Source organism: Cervus elaphus, chromosome 8, assembly GCF_910594005.1.
Source record: "Cervus elaphus chromosome 8, mCerEla1.1, whole genome shotgun sequence".
Taxonomy (NCBI): domain Eukaryota; kingdom Metazoa; phylum Chordata; class Mammalia; order Artiodactyla; family Cervidae; genus Cervus; species Cervus elaphus.
Window position 1 is genome coordinate 42,748,891 of NC_057822.1, and position 19,358 is coordinate 42,768,248.

A 19,358-nucleotide genomic window follows, 5' to 3' on the forward strand; every position below is an offset into this window, starting at 1 on the left:
CCATCATGTCTAGAGCCCGTGAGCTACAACTGCTGAGCCTGCTTGCTGCAACTACTGAACCCCAAGCACCTAGAGCCCGTCTCTACAACAAGAGAAGCCACTGTAATGAGGAGCCAGTGCACCACACCAAAGAGAAGCCTTTTGCTCACCAAAGCTAGAGAAAGCCTGCGTGCAGCAACAGAGATCCAGTGCAATCAATCAATAAGTAATAAATAAAATAAAAATTAAAGAAAAAAGGAGAAATATACATCCAGATTTACTGATGGAAAGTACTGTGACATAATTAGCAAACAAAATGAAAAAGAAAAGCAAGGAAGCAAATTAAATACCAGCCTGGTCATTGGTTGCCAGCAGAAAAGGTTTTGAGCAGGAAGAAGCACATGGGATTACCATTCATCAACTTAGTTAAAGGTGAAATGAGTGGACTGAAGGCAAATAATTGTTGGAATACACTCATAAACTACAGAAAACCCTTTCCATAAAGGTCAAAAGACTCAGAAACTCTAAAACATGGTATATGAATTAGAAAAGGTCACAACTGAAGGATCTTTATAAAGAAAATAGCCTCTGGGAATATATTTTTGACTCTGAGAAGGGCATTATTTCCAGGAGCTCATGTATGGTGAAGAAGAACAAATTTGTATGCTATATTTCTTATTATTACATAAAGTTAATTCACCTCAAAAAGTAAACTATAACATTATGTCATATAAAAGATATTAGAACTTATATCTGGTGAAAAATACTTAATATAAAGGTTATTCACAATACAATAATACTGCAATTCTTAGAGTATATTTTTAAAGTTTACTAACCTTTCTGCAGATGACCACCCTGACATTTATATAGGCTCTGTGAGATATATATACCACAGACAACAGATCTTTGAAATTAATAGCAGGATCTATGATAGAAAAAAAAAGACAGTTAAAATTAAGTATTAGAGAAAAAAACAGAAAGAAATGTGTTAATAGTTATATATAAGCTGACATATTCATTTCATTTATACTTTTTTCGTGCTGTCAACAAAGATGCCTTTTCCCTCAACTTTATTAAGATATAACTGACATAAAAACATTGTTTAAGGTACAAAACACAATGATTTTATATATATACATAGTGAAATGATTATACAATAAAGTTATTAAACACATCCATTATCTCACATAGTTACCATAATTCTTTTTGTGGTGAGGACATTTAAGGTCTGCTCTCTTAGCAACTTACAAATATACAACACAGTATTGTTAACAACAGTCACCATGTTATAACTTAGATCCGCAAAACATACTTATTTTACAACCAAAAGTTTTCACTCTTTGTACCTTTACCAGTTTCCCTCACTGCCCCAGCTCTGGCAACCACCCATCTACCCTGTTTCTCACTTTTTCCCCCACAGGTTAAGTGAGATCACATGGCATTTGTCCTTCTTTGCCTGACTTACGTCACTTACCAGATTGCTTTGTAGGCTTTTCCATGTGTTGCAAATGGCAGGACTTCCTTCTTTTATATGGCCAATATTCCATTTTTTGTGTGTGTATATATATACACACACACATATATACATGCCTGACTTTTGTTACTCATTTATCTGTCAATGGACACTTAGGTTGTTTCTGTATCTTGACCATCAAGAATGATGGTATAATAAACATAGCGGTGCAGATCATACCTCTTTGAGATATGCTTTCATTTCCTTTAGATATATACCCAGAAGAGGGACTGCTGAATCATGTGGTAGTTCTATTTTTAATTTTTTAAGAACCTTCCAAAGTGGCTACAAATTCATATCCATTGAATCTGAGCTGACTAGACATGAATTCAATGGACAATCAGCTCAAATTTAATGAACTCATGTCCACTGGCATGAATTTGAGCAAAATGCAGGAGACAGTGGGCACAGGAGCCTGGCATGCTGCAGTCTATGGGGCTGCAAGGAGTTAGACACAACTTGAGCGACTGAAAAACAGTAGTGGCTGCACCAACTTATAATACATTCCCACCAACAGCACACAAGGGTTCCCTTTTCTCCGCATCCTCACCACCAGCACTTTTTCTCTCCTCTCTCTTTGGTAACAGCCAAACTAACAGTTGGGAGGTGATAACTCACTGTGTTTTTGATTTTCATTTCCCTTATAACTAAGGATGTTGAGCTTATTTTCATGTACTTGTCGGCCATTTGTACATCTTCTTTGGAAAAATGTCTATTCACATCCTTTGCTCATATTTTAATTGGATTTTTTGCTATTCAGTTGTAGGATTTCCTTATATATTTTAGATATTAACTCCTTATAAGATTTGATTTATAAACATTTTCTCCCATACTATAGACTGCCTTTTCCTTTTGTTGATGGTTCCTTTTGCTATGTAGTTTTCTGGTTTGATCTAATCCCATGGTTTATTTTGATTTTTGTTGCTTCTGCTGTCATATGTAAAAAACCATTGCCAAGACCAAGGTCAAACAGCTTTTCCCCTATGTTTTCTTCTAGGATTTTTACAGTTCAATTCTTACACTTAAATCTTTAATCTATATGAGTTAATTTTTGTGGGTGGTGTATGGGTCCATTCTCATTCTTCTACAAGTGAATATTCAGTTTTCCCAACCACGTTTATTGAAGAGAGTATCTTCCCTCCATTGAGTTCAGGGACCCCTTATCAAATACTAGTTTACTGTACATGCATAGTTTTATTTCTGGGCTCTTGATTCTGTTTCACTTTTTTATGTGACTATTTTTATGTATACTGGAGCACACTCTTTTGATTACTATAACTTTGTAGTGTAATTTGAAATCCCAAAGTATGATGCCTCCAGCTTTCTGCTTTCTCAAAAAAAGAATGATACATAATAGTCACATAAATGCTGAAATAACTGTTTCATTTTAAGAATCACAGATCTGTTTACATTTTACAAAGACAATAGGTTTAGAATGTTTAACATCTTCCTCAGTAAACCATAAATAGCTGTTCTTTGATTGCCTAAACATACTGTCCATGCTGCTTGGATCTTATACTTGTATTACCTTCTCATGTATCTGTCTTACCAATAAGATGATAAACCACTCACAAAGAAGCTTATCTAAGGTCTTTCTGAATCTCTAGCATCTGATATAAACTCTACAGTTCACAGTAAGTACTAACAAAAAGGTTTATAAAAGCAAAATTAGAAACAAAAAAGAATATCTAAAATTAGTCATTTTTCCTTTAAGATTTTAAGCTCTGTAAAGAAAAACAATATCTTGTACATATTTTCTCTAGTGTCCTTTTCTTTTTACATAGTCAATTATTTGCTTATCACTCAGTCAATAAACATCTACTGAAGGCATGCCAAGTAAGGTTCTATGCTATGCTCTGGGGAGACAAAAACAACAAAGGTATATTTGAAACAGTATCCGTTGAAAGCCCTGCTGAATCAAGTAACAGGTAATTTTAAAAGCAACCTGAGGAAAGGGGGGGAAAGAACCTTCAAAAGAAAAAAAATTTAGAGCCATCAAGTAGAATCATATGATGATGAAGAAGATTTCTATGCATCAGTATTTTTAGCCTCGGTCATACCTGTATTTATAATTTGATTGGTGAGACTTTTAATCAGAGAAGTATTAACAGGTGCTTCATTAAGAAGGAGTCCAAATCCTGAGTAGCCAACTTCTCTGAGTCGAATACGTTGTTTACTTCGTTCATAAACATTTGTGCATTTCAACATCTGTTCCATAACCTGGTCACAATGGTAATATATTCATCTCAATATAGAAAACTAAGAACAGTTGTCACTTAGGTTAATATTGAATAAATATTAGTGTACAATGTTTTTGGAGCATTTTATTCCTTGAGAATTAAAAACAGCACTAATAGGGAAGACTATTCCATATCTTGCTCTCATTAAAAAATGAACTTAAAAATAAACTGGACTGAAGTGCAACTGCATCTGAATAATTAATATGTTTCAAACCCCAATTTATATCAATTTCTTGGTAAATAAAAGAAATAATTTAAAATAGTAATTTAAAATAATAATTTAAAAATTATTTAAAGAAATAATTTAATTTTCTTTTAATGGCTTAAAGTGTAGAGGGAAAACATCTTGTAGCTTGCAAGAATAAAAGTGTGCTCTGAAAGATAAGAAAGATACTTCTAGATCAATCTAGTAATCTATTTATGTGATAGTTGTCAAAATAATTTTCAACAACAAGGAAATACTGTGAAACACCTCATCCATATGTTAAAATGGAAGAATGAATTAGTAATCTCAAACATCTTGAAGTTAAATCATTAATTTTACAAAGTGACATACAGAAAGTGTTTATGGAAAGGGTAATCTTGGCAAAATAGTATCATGAACAACCTCTGCGGGGCCATTTTTGAAGAAATGACATTAAATCTCCATATAGGTACCCTGCATGGCTTTAAAGAATAGCTTCAGGGGTCACCATAACCAATACTCAGGAGGGACTATGTCAGACCATCATTAATGTACTTTTGTTTTCCAAAATTTAGGAATTCCAAATAGAGGCAATCCAAACAACCCCACGAGTAGACTTTACGTCACACTAATGATGTAGGGGGAAACAACACCCACAGGGAATTTGGCATAACAAAGGAGAATAAATGATGAAAAAAATGCATTTGCAGTAGAAATATGACTGACTTTTTTAAATTTTAGTTAACCAAAAAGGTGGAGGGGGTGGCTTCAGTCAAAGTTCAAAGTCTGGGATATTCTGGAAAGCTTAATAAAACATGTCCTACCATCCTTTAACAAGTTACCCAATTTCCCCACTTCAGTTTCATCTGTAACATGATGATAATAATAATATCCACTTCATAAAGTTGCTGCAAGGACTATATAAACTATACATAAAATGGGCTTAGAGAAGTGAAAGTGAAGTTGCTCACTTGTGTCCGACTATGTGTGACCCCATGGACTGTAGCATACCAGGCTCCTCCGTCCATGGGATTCTCCAGGCAAGAATACTGGAGTGGGTTGCCATTTCCTTCGCCAGGAGATCTTCCTGACCCAGGGATTGAACCTAGGTCTCCCACATTGTAGGCAGATGCTTTACCATCTGAGCCACAAAATGGGCTTAGTGCTTGATAAATAGTGGGTGCTAAATAAGCTTAGTATGATGGGCCACAAAGACCCACGGGAAGTCAAAAGGAGGTAAGAGTTTTTCTATTGAGTGTGACAAAATGGATTTTCCACTGAAATTACTAATTAGATTATAATAATACAGTTTTTAAATACACAAACAGCAAAAACATGAAAAATATGTATCAAAACAAACCGAACAATTTAAAATTAGAAGTAGGAACATGAAAAAAGAATTAACATTCATAGAATGGATATGCTCCAAGTAAATTCATATACCCACAAATGTCCCCAAATATAAAGATGCTTAAGACATTTCTGTACCTTAAAAATGGTTTCTCTTAGTTTGTCAGAGTACTTGTGATTTAAGAGCAAGGCATAAAGTATGTCAGCATTTCCAGGTTCAAACAGTAGTAAGAAAAGCTGACCTCTAGTTGGGCTGGTACGTAGGAGGCTGAAGAGTATGTCCAAAATTCCAAGAAGCTTTTAAAATTAAGCAACACAAAACAAATAACCACACTCATATACAGAAGCACAAATGAAAGTCATAAACCGCAGACAGTTACTTAACTAAACCCAACGTCCCCTAATGTTTTAGCTTAACTAGATTATCAGAAGTCTTCTGAACCTGCCTTGCCTTTTCCTTCATTATGCTTTTGTCTTATTCCATTTCTTTTTTTTTTTTTTTTTACTTAGGAGGATTGTTTTAATGATTATAGTTGAGGTTACAATATACATTCTTGGCTTGCTACAGTCTAACTTAAATTGGTCTATTTCACTTTCCAAATAATGCAAGTGTTTAAGCCATTTATTTCCCTCTCTCATTTTGTGTTACTGTTGTCATGTATCTTACTTCTACCCATGTTATAAATACCATAAGATAGCCATGTGTCTCTGAATCCCAGGATGATGAAAATTATGGTTTGAAAATCATTGCTTCATATATCTCCATTCTAATAATAATAACTTGTCAATCCATTTCCTTTTGCACAGCCTCTCACTACCCACATTCCCTGCTGAACCATTCTCTTCCATAAAGTCCTTCTCTTCCATACAGCCATCTCTTCCATAAACTCTTCCATCTGGTTCCTCAACATCTAACACTCTCCAGTGGAAATCTCATGTTACTTCATATTTCTCTTACAGATATTATCATGCTTTTTTTTAGTTTCATAATTACTTATAAACGTTTCTTATCAATCCCTGCCTTCATTAGGCTAAAAACAAGAATGATAATTCTTTCATCATTAAATATCTACAATATCTAGTATTATTCTATGTATATGTATAGTAAGTATTCAATAAACATATAGTTAAGTATTTAATAAATGTTTGACTAAATTGATCAAGAAAATATTATTAGCAATGAACCATAGCATAGGTGACAATACATCAATCATGAAATAAGATGGTTATTCATTATTCTAAATAATGAGAAGCTTTTGAAGTAGTTCAACCTTGTAAGGAAATAGCCTAAGTTAATTTATCTATATACTACCAATTATGAAGTCATATTACCACTGAGTACACAATGCATATTTCATGATAGAGGACAAAATTCTCCAGTCAACATAAATTAAGGCTGCTCAGATTTGGTGTTGAGAGTACAGAAACAGCAACCAAAACGCCTGGGCTACGTCATTCCAGGTTTACCAGCTGTGTGACTTTTCAAGTTATGGCACCTAATCTCTCTGAGCACGTATTTTCGAATGTACATGTGGGAAGAGTAATCCCTGGTCTGTATATTTTATGTCAGTGGTCAAATTCTACCATACATCAGAATCACCTTGAGGGCTTGATTTGGACATATATTTGGATTTCTGTAAAAAATTCTCAGCTAAGTGGGTCCATACATTGAGAACCACTGTCTTAAAGGGTAGTTCTAAGGTATAAATGAATAGTGTATGTGAAAGAATTTAAAAATAGAAATAGTTATAATTTACTCTTTATGTAAAATTTTTATGAACCTATTAAATACTTAAATTTATGTCAGAAATCTACCTAGTAACTTTTGTTAAACATATAGTACATGGCCTATGAAAATAGGCTTCATAATTGCCAGAGCAACTATTTCCATGCTCTGCTTTCTAGCTAATTAAAATATTTTATTATACTGCCATTTAGTTTATTAAACTTTCAGTTATGAGATAAAATTTACTTCTTTAACTGTACAATAATATTATGTGACACTATAAACATCTCTTAAAATATGTTGTATATACATATAAGTTTAAAAGACTATGATACAGCAACATAATTATTAAAACGAACAGGTTTATCAAGAGCATAATACCTGTTCTTCTTCATTGATAGCAGCTATGTAACCCATAATACTTTGTATCTCTTCATGAGTTCCGCCTTTGCTCAGAAAATATTTAATTAGTCCATACAAAGAAGTCCTTATTGTTCGAATATCATCGGGAGACAGCTCACTATACTTACAATCACTCCTAAAACAGAAAGTAAACAAGAAACAATTGAAATTTTTAACTTTTACATCTTTGAACTTTTATATATAAAAGAATTCATAGTTTAAAAGAAGATGTTTGCATGTAACTATCAGAATTCATAGTATCTTTGACTTCTTTTTCTTTTAAGAAAAACCTTTTTAAGTTACGAGTTGCAATAATAAAGATATAAATTGTTAAAAACAGTTTATATTTATGTACTATGTAGCAGACACAATTTTAAGTGCTTTACATATTATTATTTCATTTAATTTAATCCTCAAAATAAACACAGGAAATCATACAATTGTCATTGTAACAAAGCAGAAAACCTTGGCACAGAAAAGTTGAGTAAGTTGCCCTTGTATGTGATCCTTTGTTCATCATTTTTAACCTTCACAACATCCTGGCTCTCTGAAGTTAAAGGTATCAGAATTGCTAGAAAACATAACAATCTAAGTGCTCCAATCAAGTAACAGACACATTATCAAACTGAGAAGGACATCGTACCCATAATAAATCCTAAGTGTATCCAGGAGAAACTGCACACCATACTTCTTTCGGAAAACTCTCCTGCTGTCTTTGATGATGGTGGAAAGATACTGTATGTGACCTAAAATAGAAAGTTTACTCTTAAATTATATACCTAAAATAAAAGTCACATAGGTGGTAATAAATTTCTAAAGAAACTATAAAATTTTATCCAACAGCCTGAGCTCACCAATTCGAAAGGGAAAATCTCCACGGTTCCAAATACGGAAGTCAAAGAGTAAATATTGATACATTTGTTGCAGGAGCTGCATATTTTTCTCTAATGATACCTGTTCAATGAGTAACTGAATTGCCATCAATACATTAACATCCATCAAAGCGCTAGGCACCTGAAATCCAGACAGAAGGTTCTTGTAAAGTTCAGTTTAAACAATTGTCATTAAGCTGTAAGTTGGAATGATTAATTCAGAACATCTACTAAATATAAAAATCTTGGTTAGAAAAATATTAACAATTTAAACATTAATTTTTCTGATATAACTCTAGAGCATATTCCTAAAATAGAGTCTTTATTTTTTTTTTATTAGTTGGAGGCTAATTACTTCACAACATTTCAGTGGGTTTTGTCATACATTGATATGAATCAGCCATAGATTTACACGTATTCCCCATCCCGATCCCCCCTCCCACCTCCCTCTCCACCCGATTCCTCTGGGTCTTCCCAGTGCACCAGGCCCGAGCACTTGTCTCATGCATCCCACCTGGGCTGGTGATCTGTTTCACCATAGATAATATACATGCTGTTCTTTCAAAACATCCCACCCTCACCTTCTCCCACAGAGTTCAAAAGTCTGTTCTGTATTTCTGTGTCTCTTTTTCTGTTTTGCATATAGGGTTATCGTTACCATCTTTCTAAATTCCATATATATGTGTTAGTATGCTGTAATGTTCTTTATCTTTCTGGCTAACTTCACTCTGTATAAGGGGCTCCAGTTTCATCCATCTCATTAGGACTGATTCAAATGAATTCTTTTTAATGGCTGAGTAATATTCCATGGTGTATATGTACCACAGCTTCCTTATCCATTCATCTGCTGATGGGCATCTAGGTTGCTTCCATGTCCTGGCTATTATAAACAGTGCTGCGATGAACATCGGGGTGCACGTGTCTAAAATAGAGTCTTTAAATGATCAAATAACCCAGATATCAAAGTTAACACATAAGGTCCTGAATATCAAAGATTATACACTGTCATGTAAGATAAGTAGTTCTTATATAAGGTGATTTCATAGAAAGTTTTAAAAGCTGCTTGTGAAATGAATTATATTCACTAATATAACTTAAGTTATGATAGTATAATTTTTAAAACATATTTAACTACTGGAAAGAAAAAGTCTCAATACTAACTGGTAATTATAATCATCAGAAATATCTGCAGAATGTTAGACTAGCTCACCTTCTGAAGTAAGGCTCCAAGAACGGCAACTCCATGGGAGTGAATAAGGTTGTCCTGGTTAATAGGATGTCTTTGAATAAAGTGTTTCACAATCAAGATAAATGTTGCAATTAAATTTCTCTCGAGTCTTGACTCTGTGGGATTGTGAACAAGTCATTAATTATCATAATTACTCTAATCACTTTTATATCAGATGCGCTACATCATAACACATATTGTAACAAACAAGGAATTGGGCTCAGGAATTTGCATCCTAAAGGTCACTTGCAGAACATAAGTATCAAAGAAAACAGTGACTGCATATTATATATTTATACGTACATGTAACTATTTTCTCTACCATAAATTTAATAGTGTTGGCAGATTTCTGCTAACAGTACAAACTAAGGATAGTCAAGAGTACAGTCAACATCATAAGTGTTTTGAACGAAGTATTATGAATTTTCTGAACTCCATTAGGAAAATGAGGAATGGACCACTTCAGCTACAAATGGCAGCAAGACATTTCCAATTAATTCTCACATTTCTCAATGACCATTTCATATTAATTCAGCTAAATACCTGATGCCTTTGTGGAGGTCAGTACCACCCAATCTCCTTCTACAGGTGTTATCAACTCAGAAACTGTGCTTTCATTCAGTCCTTCAGGAATCTGTCCTTCACCAAAGTGGCTGATTTGTTCCAATAGAGGAAAGAGTACATTTAATCCACCTATGCAGTTTATAACGTCCTGAAAGAGGAAACTACAGTTGATTAATCTCATGATGCATGGGCAATTTTATCATTTAATACCTATACAGCATGTATGAGGTCATAATTTGCTAAAGTTTTAAGCAAGGTATACAACAGCCTAAGCTAAAGGAACCCTTGACCCTTATGGGCATATGCTTTAAGGGCAGCCTCAAGGGTCACCATAATGAATACTCAAGAGAGACAAAGCCAGACCATTTTTTAAAATGTATTTTTAACTGAAGAATACTTGCTTTTCAATATTGCATTGCTTTCTGCCATGCATCAACATTAATCTGTCTTAGGTGCACATATGCTCCTCCTTCTTGAACACCCCTCCCACCTCCCACACCTTGCCACCCCTCTAGGTTGTTACACACCCCTGGTTTGAGTTCCCTGTTTCATATAGCAAATTCCCATTGGCTCTCTATTTTACATATGGTAGTGCATACGTCTGCATGCTACTCTGCATTCAGCCATCTCTCCTTCCTCTCCCACTTCGTGTCCTTAAGTCTGTTCTCTATGTCTGCGTCTCCACTGCTGCCCTGCAAACAGGTCATCACACCATCTTTCTAGATTCCATATATATGCATCAATACATGATATTTGTTTTTCTCTTTCTAACTTACTTCACTCTGTATAATAGTTCATCTGTCTCATTAGAACTGACTCAAATGTGTTCCTTTTTATGTCTAAGTAACATTCCAGCAGCGTCTTTATCCATTCATCTGTCAATGTGCATCTAGGTTGCTTCCGTGTCCTAGATGCTGGAAACAGTGCTGCCATGAAGACTGGAGTGTATGTGTCTTTTTCAATTTTGGTTTCCTCAGGGTATATGCCTCGTGGTAGGATTGCTGGGTTGTATGACAGTTTTATTTCTAGTTTTTTAAGGAATCTCCATACTGTTTTCCATACTGGCTATATCCATTTACATTCTACCAACAATGCAAGGAGGTTCCCTTTTCTCCACAGTCTCTCTAGCACTTGTCTGTGGGTTTTTTGATGATGGCCATTCTGACTGGTGTGAGGTGATATTTCATTGTAGTTCTGATTTGCTTTCCTCTTAACACAAAGTGATATTGAGGATCTTTTCCTGTGTTTATTAGCCAGGCCAGACCATTTTTAATGCACCTCTGTTTTCCAAAGTTTACAAATTCAAAAGATAGGAAATTCAAACATCACCCTCTAAGTAGATATCATTATCATTAATAATGTAGAAATAACAACTGTCACAAGGCAATAAGACATAACAAACAGGAGAACAAGTCATGAAAAAACAGAATGTATTTACTTTACAAACATGACTGACTCCTCTAAGTTTAAAAAAAGTGGAGTCAATGGCTCCTAAGTTCAAAGTGACTATTATGGATAGCAAAATATATTCAGATACATTCAGTATCTTAGACAAGTTATTTCCCAGGCCTCAGTTTCCACATCTATAAGATAAAGATAATATTAATTTCCACTCTGTAAAGTTGTTACAAGGATGAGGATAAAGTTGTTACAAGGATAAACTAACACTCAAGGATGAGTTGTTACAAGGATAAACTAACACAAGAAAAGTGCCTAGTGCCTGACATGCAGTGGGTGCTATATAAGATTAGACTGCTAAAATGTTCTGAACTGCCATGTATATTTAGCTTAAGTCTGTAAGCAATCTCTTCCTAGTCTTTGCCTGTTTTTCATATTGATTTTTCAGGGCTTTGTAATCAGTAAACTAGAATTTTGGATGGAAAGCATTTTTTTCCAATTGTCATTTAAATTTTTTTGTCTTTGATTTTGCTGCAGTATAAAAAAGCAATAGTCTTTTTCTTGATAATTGTTTCTTTTTGACTTCTGCATAGCTATATTCAAGGCAACAAAGACTACTTTGAATTTCAAGTATAATGTATGACAAATAATCAGTTTTCTCTATATAAGTAATCCATAGAACTGGCCTTATAAAATCAGTCTTATAGGTCATCAAAAGTTAACTTATAAACTGGCACACTGTCATAAATCTTACTATGTTAACAGGTAAGAATAAGTGTTATCTCAAAGTCAAAGAGAAAAAAGCTTTATATTACATGAATAACATGAGAATAATACAAATTGATGCATTCATTTTAGCCCAGGCAGAATTATCCTAATGATTTCTGTTCACTGAAACAATAAGCTTATGATTGGTATTAAATGACTAGAAGATAAAAGGGTTTTGCTTTCTTTGCTGATTTACCAGCAAGTTCCAACATAACTGTCTTCTATTTTTATTTTACTTAGGTTATAGTGTCTATTTAATATATCTTTTAAAGAAATTCTATATTTTAGAAATAGGATGTCTCTGACTTTCACATTAGCCCAAATAACCTTTACTAGTTTATAATCACTCAGTCAATGATCTTATTGTATATCCCAGGTGCCAGGCACTGGTAGAAAAAAGCAGTGGTCCTTCCTTCGAAGTTCTTAAGGACTACTGGAGAATCAAGCAAGCAAACCGTTAACTATTCACCATGATGAGTGAAATAATAAAAACTGCTACAAGTACTCATGAGAAGAAGAGTTAACTCAATCCTGGAAAATAAGTAGAGGCCTTTAGACAGATGCAAAGATAACATATACAGCTGAGACATAAATATGAGGCACACGAAAAAGGCAAACCAGATGTGAAGGCTAGACGGTGTGTTGAAGAAGAGGAAAAATCACTCTTTAACCTCAGAGAGGAAAGATCTAAGTTTGTTTAAAGCTGATGGACAGGAGACTAGACAAGGAGAAGTGTATGATATAGGAGAAAAGGAATAATCAATGAAGTCTCTGAGGGGTTGAAATCTGTTACATAGTTTTAGGGATTAAATACCTTACAAGTGGAGCAATTAATGAGGGCAGCATAATTTTCTTATGAAAACTGACAGCATAACTTAAAAAGATAACTAAGTTACAAAAAAATTAAATAGTCATGCAATTACTTATTTGTTTATCCTTCAAACTGTTCACCTGCAGATATTTTATTTTATTTTATTTTATTTTTTGTACCTGCAGATATTTTAAATTGGACTTACTCAGATCAATCTGGGGCTGCTCAAAAGACAAATGCTTTCAAACGATCAGTCAACTTAGATAATTTGATGCCCAATGTTCACCATTAACTTACCTTAATGTCCCAGTTTACTACTTTGTTTCCTGTTAACCTTCCATGGAAACAATTAGTAGATAAATCAAGACAGATCGAATTTTTGCAGGCCTAAAAATAAAAGAAAAATAATAGCAAACAGCTAAGCACAATTAAGACAAAACATAACTTTATATATGGAACATTTCATCATAATTTTAAAAGGTATATAGTATACTCAATGATAAGATGCCTACAATATTAAGTTTAGTATTACTATTCTCTTTCAAAAGAATCAAGGACTAGATTCTAACACACTTACTCATAAAATGCAGGTCATTTCTGCTTGTCAACTGACAGATAAGTTTGAGCTAGAACTTACCATTCACTAACCACATAATTTAAAACTCTTTCTATTCTAAACCAGTATGTGCAAAAGAAATATTTTACTTTTTTTAAAATTCAATGTCTTAGTCCCATTAGTACAAAAATTATAACGACAGAAAAATTAAACCACTGACATAAGACACTATTTTCACCTTTTATATCACCAATAATTTTAGTCATATTCAAATTAGCTTTTTCTGCTACTCTCGAAATTGCTAAAGTTATCTGTTAACTTCCATTAAGGTTTATAAAGCAGGGAACTTCACATTTAAGTTGATTCATTAGTGCAAATTCCCACTACAAGCATTCCCATTTATAATACTGGAATGATACAACATCTGAATCCTAGTTGAGAGCTGCAACATAATTTTTACTGCTCCCCATTTTCTTTTAAAAATTAACAATTTTTAATGATAATTCAAGCCCATCCTCCTCAATTACCAACTGAAATGACAAAAGGAATAAAAATGGAATTTTAGTTCACAACATAGTTACAGCTAGGTGAACACTCCGCACATTTCCTCTGACCTTTGCAGTGTAGTGAAGAAGGACGTTACCAGGCAGGTCAGCCATGTCAGACTCTTGAAATTTCCAAGGGCTTAAACAGTTTGGACCTAAAAATTATTTATACACACACACAAACACACACGTATCATTGAATTATATATGCCCTCCTCAGTTCTGTGTAATCAGAAAGAAATTTTTAATTAGCTGTTTCAAACTTCTTATGTAATACAGTTAAAACACAGTAGCCAAAATGTACTTTATTTTTATATCATCTCCAATTTATCCAACACAAGTAAAGTTGCGGGAGAGGATTGATCAAAGTCTGCTACAGAAAAGAACTTTTATATAGCATCAAAAACTAATAAAAAATATAACAAAGTTTATATATTTATTGAAAGTAAAACAATTCAAAACTGTAAGATAAAATGGCAAAACAACCAACCAATAATGTGAATAGTTGTAATAGAAATGGAATAACAAATGAGTGGAATAACAAATAAAAAAAAGATAACTGACTTTACTAACAAAATTAAAAAAAATAAAACAAGTTAAAACAAGGTTCCAAAGCCAACACAACATTGTAAAGCAATTTTTCTCCGATTAAAAAATTAAAAATAAGGTTCCATTTTACACAAAAAATGGAGGAAACAATATTAATCATTCTATCTTAATGCAGCAGTGGTGAGTCTGGTTTACTTATTTGTTACTGGTAGACACTGTCAATTGGTATATTCCTTATGGAAACTGATTAGGTAAAATGTAATTAAGAGCCATAAAAACATTCACCCACTTTAAATATTTATCCTGGGAACTTATCATAAGCAAATCCATCAAAACATGAAAAAAAATTGGTATAATAGTTCATCATATTTAATATTTGATGTTTTTATCAATATTAAAATTATAAACAATATAAATCATACATAGTGAATCCAGTGAAATATCATGTGGCCATTAAAAAAAATCACTATGAATACTATAAAACAATTATTATTCATAGGAGTAAAATTTTATGTAGGAAAAACTAAGAGCAAAATCTAAGCTATATAGCTGTAATGACTACAATAAATGATTTATTATTAACTTGGAATTTATTGAAATTAAAGATCAACTTCAAATGTTTTTTTTTTTTTTTTTTTTAACTTCAAATGTTTTGACGTGTTTTAAAATAATGACAAGGTTCTAATACAAACTGTTAAAGTATGGACAGAGACATTCATCTCAAAACCCCATGTAATCTAAAAAGATATTTTGACAAATACTAAGCTAATTTGTAAATTTAATACACATAACTAGTTGTAGGCTTAACCCCTAAACATTCTACAAAAATACAGACATAATTTTGAAAACAGTTATGATCCAACAACAGCCAGCACCTATCTTTAAAATCAGAGCCCAAAGAAAAAAAAGGCCAAAACAAAAACTGCCTGTAATTTTATCAAAGGACTCCTTATTCTAATGCCGTCATGAATTCTTCAGATTACTGTATAAATTATAAAAAATGACAAGTCTTGAATAAGACTCATGATTTTAGAATCAATTATGTGATTTCCTATATAGACAGACTTATATTTTGTTTCATCAATGTACTAAAATCTGTCAAAAGTACTGGCAGTATCATAGATTGTATTATGTGCCTCCTGCCCAAAATTCCACAATGTGACCGCATTTGAAGATAGGGACTTAAAGGGGTAACTAAGGCCAAATGATGTCATAAGAGTCAGACCCTAATTTAATAGGGCCCCTAATAAAAAGAGGAAATACTCCCTGTGAGGATACAGCAAGAAGGCAGATACCTACAAGCCAGGAATAGAGGCTTCACAGGAAACCAAGCCTGACGAAAACCTGATCAAAACAATTCTAGCTTTCAGAAATGTGAGAAAACAGTGTTTAAGCATCCAGTCTGTGGTATTTTGTTATGGCAGACCTAACAGAATAACACAAAAGTATTACTGATGATCTTTGAAATATTTTCCAATGTTTGCTTTATTTATGCCTACCAAAAATGGTACGTACATGCTAAGTCGCTTCAGTCATGTCTGACTCTTTGCGACCCTATGGACTGTAGACTGCCAGGCTCCTCTGTCCATGGGATGTAGTAAAGACTACAGACTACAATTGTGTTTCTACAATACAAAGCCACACATACAAAGGAATCACATATACAGAGGACCAATTCTAAGTTATACCTGGATTTCTAACTGCATGAAAGGTCGGCACCCCTAATCCTAGAGTTGTTCAAGGGCCAACTGTATACTCTTCAGATCAAATATGTTCTCCAGAATAAATTTAGGCAACAGAAAAAAACTATTTCAATTTAATTAGGCAGTATGATGGTACATGCTCACCTGCTAAATATAATGCCTTCACCTGAGGAGGCTGCAGTGCTTCATAGAAGATGATAACGGACCCCAGCTGACCCTCCAGAGATGTGGGGCATCCCCATTCACTGTCTTGGGTTCCAGCTGATATCAATTTGGTAATCAATTTTGATTTTTCAGTTGTCCCTCCCCAGGAGGCTGAAGACAAAATTCCACCAAATGATGTCCGATGAGGAGTAATAGGAGAAGAAAAAGGTGGATCTGGGATTTGGGATGGTGGGGGAGTGGTGGTTCTTTGCCCAGCCGAACCAATGCAGCAAGAAATAAAAGGCTAAAATGTTAAGAAGCAAATAAACTTAATAAATTACACATTTGAAGAAAAACTTCATCCTCATATTTAAAATGAAACTACATAAAGTTTAGCACCACACTAAAAAAACAAAGGTTTATTTTTACTGGATCATGATGTGTGCGTTTGTGTGTACACATAAGACATTACAGAGGTTACATCTGGCCTATGGAATTTGGATGCATTACTTTTAAAACTCACTTTACATCCTTTTGTAAATTTTGAATGTTAATGAATGTATTTTTTAAAGATTTTTTTACTGTATTCTAAAATAGAGAAAACCACCTTTCTCCCTCAAAATGTATAAACAAAGAATTACACACCAGTATAATACTGTTAATTACAGGTTATCCTGAAGTGATCACTGACATGAACAACAACAAGAAATTACTGGAATTCCAGAAGGACTTGGGAAATAATCTAATCCATTCCACTATCTTCAGAAAAGGCCCTTTTCAAAAATATCCAAAGATTCTCAAATAACTTTTATAATGTTCTATAAGAATCTCCTCAGTAAATAAATTCTACCTAACTACAATATAAAAATCTAAAGTTTCTTCACTATTTTAAATTCATTGATGGCAAAGAGTCCATCATAACCATCTAAATATTTCATATATTTGGACAGCTTTATTAAACGATCATTCAGCCTGGTCTAGTCAATTTCTTTGGTTTTCCTGTCATGAGCCTTTTTTTCTTCTAAGCATTAATTACATTTGTTTCTTCCTTGAATTGTTTTTCTTTATTATATGTTAGTCTGACTTCATCTACTGATGACAGACAGGCAAACAGAATTATTACTTATTGTATCTTAGTATATAGAAAATACTAAAACTTAGAAGCACATATTTAGGATAAATAGAACCTTACATATTACATTGGAAAAATGTTCAAGAGTTCACAGTCAACTGGTTGCACAAAGAGTAGGTTAGATGTGCTTACTTCATTCATGGCAGGAAATCTCAGAGGGGCAGAGACCTTCTGCTGTCCATTGTCGTAGATATAGACAAGGCTCTGACCAAAGGGCCTTTTTCCAGGCATGTGAACAATGGTTATGTTGTGCTGGTAAAGTAAAACATATACTTGCATTAAGTCCTTGTGACAAATATTATCAGAGTATTACTACATAACTAGTTTGTGTGAACAGTAGAAGAGTAAGTTTAAGCATAACTAAATTTTGATTAAAATGATGTTGTTACAGTAAATAACAATTTTGCTTGCAGTTCTATAAAAGCACTTCTCAATATTCTAAAATATCTATACACAACTATAACATAGTACCTTTTCTGCATTTTCCAAGTCTGTGTGTATTCTTTAGAATAATTTTTTCTAATGAGAAGCATTTTACTTTTTAAGAAAAGCAACGGAAATGCATTGTTTTTAACAACCTCTGTTCTCATTTAAAATTGAAATTCAAAATCAAATTTGATTCTAGAAAACTTGAAAGAAATCATAACATTTCAATGCAATTTTTTAGCAGAAAAATTATTACTGCTGAAATTACAATTATTATCACAAATGGTATTAACTCCTTTATAAGTAAAATTTAACATGAACTCTCAAAAACTAGATGACAACACCTGATGTACATGCACCAAACTTTTTCTTTAAAGGAAAGAACCAAAAAAAAAAAATAAAATAAAATAAAGGAAAGAACCAAGAAGTTAAATGTGATGCCCTAAAGTCTTACCCAGAGGGAATCACAGAAACTGTGGTCAGGAAGCATAACTGTTGCATATTCTCTTTTCGTGCACACTGCCACAACCAACATACCTGAATGGGTAATAAAAGCTTCAAAACCCATACCACTTCCTGTAAAAAAGCTAACAAAAATATGTATTATCAGAACTTTTGAAGTCAGCTGTCCAGTTTTATCATCACTGGGGTACCCAAAACCATAACTTCATCATGAATATCTTTATCAAACACGCTGTGGCCTACATTCTATTGTCATACCTCATCAATTCCACCTTGCCTCAGATTTTTAAATCTTAGGCACAGGTTTAGTTTAGTTAATTATAAAAAGTAGCCTTAGACACAGAATGCCATTAGCAATTGCTAACAAAACTATAAACTTTAAAATATTCAAAATTCTTCCAAATAAGATTCAGAAAGCATGAATCAAAGTCTTTAAAAACAATCACAAGGCAAGGGAGAAGAATCAAATCAATAAAACTAGAAATGAAAATGGAGAAATCACAACAGACAACACAGAAATACAAAAGATCGTAAGAGACTACTATGAGCAATTACATGCCAATAAAAGGATAACTTGGAAGAAATGGTCAAATTCTTAGAAAAGTATAACCTTCCAAAAAAATCACAAGGCATAGTAAAAATTATTAGTTACTGAAGTAACAAGTTTGGAAGCACATAGGTTTTCAGGTCCTTCATACAAAGGTATAGTAGCATCCTCAATTGAACAGAGAAATCACTAATCACTTTCAAGTTTACTATTACTTTTTCCTCCACTTTTACAATAATTTTAAGAAGGAACTTTGTGT

General features: G+C 33.3%; 1 protein-coding gene across 9 annotated transcripts in view; it reads right to left on the reverse strand.

Moving 5' to 3' along the window:
* Positions 1-19,358, reverse strand: part of NBEAL1 (neurobeachin like 1) — a 151,048-nt gene that overhangs the window by 67,997 nt on the left and 63,693 nt on the right. For all 9 annotated transcript variants that reach the window (XM_043910343.1, XM_043910340.1, XM_043910344.1 and 6 more), the window contains 13 exons: positions 18,545-18,677; positions 17,797-17,916; positions 16,533-16,836; positions 14,206-14,291; positions 13,333-13,422; positions 10,038-10,206; positions 9,477-9,610; positions 8,249-8,408; positions 8,038-8,140; positions 7,374-7,530; positions 5,405-5,563; positions 3,553-3,712; positions 816-904 (listed from right to left, as the gene is read on the reverse strand). In XM_043910343.1, the coding sequence (XP_043766278.1) occupies positions 816-904; positions 3,553-3,712; positions 5,405-5,563; positions 7,374-7,530; positions 8,038-8,140; positions 8,249-8,408; positions 9,477-9,610; positions 10,038-10,206; positions 13,333-13,422; positions 14,206-14,291; positions 16,533-16,836; positions 17,797-17,916; positions 18,545-18,677 (1,864 nt within the window). The remainder of the gene's footprint in view (positions 1-815; positions 905-3,552; positions 3,713-5,404; positions 5,564-7,373; positions 7,531-8,037; positions 8,141-8,248; positions 8,409-9,476; positions 9,611-10,037; positions 10,207-13,332; positions 13,423-14,205; positions 14,292-16,532; positions 16,837-17,796; positions 17,917-18,544; positions 18,678-19,358) is intronic.